The sequence below is a fragment of the Rhinopithecus bieti genome, unplaced genomic scaffold (assembly GCF_001698545.2).
Source record: "Rhinopithecus bieti isolate Rb0 unplaced genomic scaffold, ASM169854v2 scaffold_47952, whole genome shotgun sequence".
NCBI classification, from domain to species: Eukaryota; Metazoa; Chordata; class Mammalia; order Primates; family Cercopithecidae; genus Rhinopithecus; species Rhinopithecus bieti.
The window spans coordinates 489,794-494,920 of NW_016820098.1; the positions used below are offsets into that span (position 1 = coordinate 489,794).

At 39.1% G+C, this 5,127-nt stretch overlaps 1 protein-coding gene across 3 annotated transcripts in view; it reads left to right on the forward strand.

Moving 5' to 3' along the window:
* Window positions 1–5,127, forward strand: part of AZIN1 (antizyme inhibitor 1) — a 47,227-nt gene that overhangs the window by 29,305 nt on the left and 12,795 nt on the right. For all 3 annotated transcript variants that reach the window (XM_017859454.1, XM_017859453.1, XM_017859455.1), the window contains one exon: window positions 1,939–2,073. In XM_017859454.1, coding sequence (XP_017714943.1) covers window positions 1,939–2,073 — 135 coding nt within the window. The remainder of the gene's footprint in view (window positions 1–1,938; window positions 2,074–5,127) is intronic.

Here is a 5,127-nt window from a genome sequence, read left to right on the forward strand (position 1 = left end):
TTTGTATTTCTTTTTGACCTTTAAAAAATCTTTACTATAACCCAAAGTTATATTATTAACCTCATTCTACAAATCAAGTTTCTGAGAAGTGAAAGAAACTGTCCAAGGTAACAAAGAGAGCAAATTTAAATTTTTTTGAGACGGAGTCTCGTCCTGTCGCCCAGGCTGGAGTACAGTGGCGCGATCTCGGCTCACTGCAAGCTCTGCCTCCCAGGTTTACGCCATTCTCCTGCCTCAGCCTCCCAAGTAACTGGGGCTACAGGCGCCCGCCACATCGCTCGACTAGTTTTTTTGTATTTTTTTTAGTAGAGACGGAGTTTCACCGTGTTAGCCAGGATGGTCTCGATCTCCTGACCTCGTGATCCGCCCGTCTCGGCCTCCCAAAGTGCTGGGATTACAGGCTTGAGCCACCGCGCCCGGCCAAAAGCAAAAAGATTTAAGGCAAATATTTAGGTTTTCACAAACTGGTATATCAAGAGGGCTTAAGAATATACTAAAAGCATATTGAATTATGCAGTTGTTGGCTTACTTTTTTAATGAGTTACGTATGTTTCTGAAAATGTACTGTATCTGTGTTTTCTTTGTATGTACATAATTTTCATACTGACTTTAATGGTGTACTTAAGATATCCTGACAGCATTGATTACTCTGATAAATCTTTGTGTGGATGAAAACCTTGTTGGGAAAATTTTAGGGAACCACTTGTTTTTCTGAAAAATCTTGTTCTGTGATCCTGTGAAGACAAGCTGTGATTTGTGATGTATGTTAGATTGTGGACTGGCACCTTCTTGATGGAGCTAATTCTAACCTTAGAATAATTTTTGCTTTTATCAGTCTTGTCCTCTAATTACCAGATGAGAGCCATAGCTATATTTTCATGGCCACATTATTAACCTTCTTAGTTTATGTAATTAATACATCCATAGGAAAAGAGTTATACAAAAAGAATTTGTATATTTGCAACTTCTAGCAGTTTGTCATTACTCAGCTCCTGAAATTAAAGAAATGTAATCAGTCTTGGTCATACTGTCTTGATTGTCATGGTTTGGAAGAAAATACCAAATAGATTTGAATCAGTAGACTAGAAGGCTGCTGTTTAAATACATAAAATAATTTTTTAAAAAAGCTTTCTAGGTTGGGCGCAGTGGCTCATGCCTGTAATCCCAGCACTTTGGGAGGCCGAGGCGGGTGGATCACTTGAAGTCAGGAGACCAGCCTGGTCAACATGGTGAAACCCCGTCTCCACTAAAAGTAAAAAAAAATTAGCTGGGCGTGGTGGTGCACTCTTGTATTTCCAGCTACTTTGGGAGGCTGAGGCAGGAGAATTGCTTGAACTCAGGAGGCACTCTCACGAGGCAGAGGTTGCAGTGAGCCAAAATTGCACCACTGCACTCCAGCCTGGGCGACAGAGTGAGACTCCATCTCAGACAAAAAAGACACCAATTTTTTTCCAGTTAGAAACCTGCTGGCATGTAACTATGTTAGTAGGAAGAATGTTTGCAGTAAGCAGGGAGGTTTAGCTAGTTAGCACAATCAAAGAAATTTGAAGCCATTTAAAGCCCTGATATTTTTATTGAAAGACAATGATGGCATTGCTATTCAATTTAGTCTTCCTAGGTGGATTTATGGACTGATGGACTTCATTTGAAAGTAATGTCGTCTTTCATTACAGAGCCCAACCAACTATTGATGCTACAACAGAGTCTTAACTTGCTGCATTTTCCAAAATCCCATCCTTGTAAGCTTCATGCTTTAGGCCCTAATTGCTAGTTTTTTCTCTATACAGGATTGTTTTTCATTAGGTTCACTTGATTCATCCGTCGCTGGATTTGGGAGCACTGGCAACATAATCAACACACTTCCTACAATCTTCAGGCTTCACATGTGCTGATGATGATGTAAACCAACTCTGCCCCAATCATCTCCCCTTCTCTTAGGGTCTTACTACATATTGCAACAGAAGATAATATTGGAGGTGAAGAGGGTAACATGAAGTTTGGCACTACCCTGAAGAACTGTAGGCATCTCTTGGAATGTGCTAAGGAACTTGATGTCCAAATAATTGGGGTTAAGTGAGTATTTGTTTTAAACTTTTAAAACTGTGAACATTTTACGGTGATAGCCTGTCTTTCTGGTTATTGATTTAAGACTTTATTTGCATGAAATCTAAGACGCAATTTTTTTCTAGTCTTTTAACGTATGTATGTGTTTTCTTCTTAGTTTAGGCAAAACAAGTATGCCTTGTCCCTTTTCATACTGTTTTGCAACTGTATCTTCTTCCCCACAATAAAAAGAATAGCAAATAATATTTTGATTCGGGTTAGTGCAGAGTAACTTAAATCGCCACCTTTTAAATTGGATGGGAGGGGATTTGCTAGAATTCTTAAGGAAAATAAAAGTGTCAGGCCTTTTCCTCCTTTTAATTCCTCTGGGGAATTTCAATAAATTAGACTTTGCTTTTTTAGCCTTTTAATTTTATATGTGAGGAAACCAAGACTCCAAGAGGTTCAAAGACTTGATTATATCCTCAGAACTAATTACAGGCATAGTACATAGTAACACTAAGCCCTAGATGTTGTTTGCCAGTCCATTGCTATTCTTACTAAAGTAAAAAGGTCTTGCTTATNCTTTTGTCACTGTAATTGAAAATAGTTTTTTTTTTATCTCAAAGGGGAAAATATTTTATATGCTTATGTATACAGCACAGCAAAATAAATGGAAGAAAGAACAAATGTATTCAGTCTTTTAAATGTTTACTTAATCAGTTAACAAGCTTTAAATGTACTACTGTATGTAAATATATGTCTTGGCCCATATATTTGTGGAGGAAAGATGTTCTTCCTATTTTGATACTTGATTTTAATGGTTTTTTGTTCATATTTGTCTTTTTTTCATAACCATGATAGACAGGGAAAATGCATTTTTTGTGGGAGATCTTGGAAAGATTGTGAAGAAACACAGTCAATGGCAGAATGTAGTGGCTCAGATAAAGCCATTCTACACAGTGAAGTGCAACTCTGCTCCAGCTGTACTTGAGATTTTGGCAGCTCTTGGAACTGGATTTGCTTGTTCCAGTAAAGTAAGTATTTTCATCTTTTAACTAAACTGAACCATTTAATAATTTAACTTAATGTAGTTACAGTGGTTAGAGAACAGATGCAAGGAAGCTAGATTTTGGATGGAGTTTTGAAATAATTGTTTAAATCTGCAGCCCTATGTTGGAAAATTACAAGCTTTGCTTTTCTTTTATTTTTTTGAGATGGAGTCTCGCTCTGTCGCCCAGGCTGGAGTGCAGTGGCATGATCTCGGCTCACTGCAACCTCCGTCTCCTGGGTTCACACCCTTCTCCTGCCTCAGCCTCCTGGGTAGCTGGGACTACAGGCGCCCGCCATCACACCCAGCTAATTTTTTGTATTTTAGTAGAGACGGGGTTTCACTGTATTAGCCAGGATGTCTCGATCTCCTGACCTCAGGATCCACCTGCCTTGGCCTCCCAAAGTGCTGGGATTATAGGCGTGAGCCACCGCGCCCGGGCCAGAAAATTACAAGCTTTTAAAGTGCACCAATGAAAGGGAAGTTTTCAGTGTGATGAGCCTTTGAAACGTTTTATCTTTATTAATTGAAAACTTTAATTTGTTCCTCATTCTTAGGCTAGAGCTACTTCTAGGCCAAACTATAGCACATATCTAAGGTCTGAGATTTCTTTGGTGCTTCTTTTAACAATGTTTAGGCCAGGAGCAATGGCTAACACCTGTAATCCCACCACTTTGAGAGGCTGAGGCAAGAGTTGCTTGAGCCAGGAGTTTAGGACCAGCCTGGGCAACATAGTGAGATTTCTCATCTCACTTTTATTTATTTATGTTTATAAATAAAATACTGGTTTGACTAGGCACAGTTACTCACACCTGTACTCGTAGCACTTTAGGAGGCTGAGGCAGCAGGATCACTTGAGCAGCCCCAGAGATGGAGGCTGCATTGAGCTATGATTGTGCCACTGCACTTGAGCCTGGAATACAAAGAGTAAGACCCTGGTTTTAAAAGGGGTGGGGTAATAGTAGTAGAGGAAGCATTATCAGAATATGAACTGTGACATTATGTGTTCTTAATTTAACCTCATTTTCACAGAATGAAATGGCTTTAGTGCAAGAGTTGGGTGTATCTCCAGAAAACATTATTTACATAAGTCCTTGCAAGCAAGTGTCTCAGATAAAGTATGCAGCAAAAGTTGGAGTAAATATCATGACATGTGACAATGAAATTGAATTGAAGAAAATTGCGCGTAATCACCCAAATGCCAAGTAAGTATAAAACTAAGTACTTGAAAATATTACTTACCACTTAGAGGGTTGGGTTTGTCTTTTAGCTGGGAAGAAGGAGCATTTGTGGTAGGGCAATGATGTGTATCATAATTACAACTTATTTAAAGGTCCTCTGTGGGAAACACTAGTAGCATTTTATTGGCTCTCTACCTTTGATTCTTCGTGTGGAATTGGGATTAAAAAAATTAAGGGCAGTTTGGGGATATAATTTTGTAATCTTCAAGGAATCCTTGATAGTTGGTGTGATAATCAAATTAGGGCCATGGCTATATTTTCATTATTTCTGTAACTGAGTTTTGTAATGTTAGGAACAGGATATACTGTGGTCAGCTTCCTGTTTAGCTGAGGGTTTAATCTACCCCAGGCCATAGTTCTTAAATGGTCTTTACTGACAGTGTCTTCGAAGCCTAGTCCGTAGATTTGGGGAGTTTTGTTTTAAGGCTAATACTTTTCTTTTGAACATGAAGTTTAAATTTTTTACTTGCACCTTCATGCATCCAGAGGAATTTTTTTTTTTTTTTTTTTTTTATTAGAAAGTTTACCTTTTTTAAGGCTGGGCGCAGTGGCTCACACCTGTAATTTCAGCACTTTAGGAGGCCGAGGCCAGTGGATCATTTAAGGTCAGGGTGGCCTACGCCTGTAATCCGAGCTACTTGGGAAGCTGAGGCAAGAGAATCCCTTGATCCCAGGAGCCGGAGGCTGCAGTAAGTCAAGATTGTGCCACTGCACTCCAGCCTGGGCAACAGAGCAAGACTCCCTGATAAGGTTTGCCTTTTTAAAAGCAAAAAGTTTTTTTTTTTTTTTTTT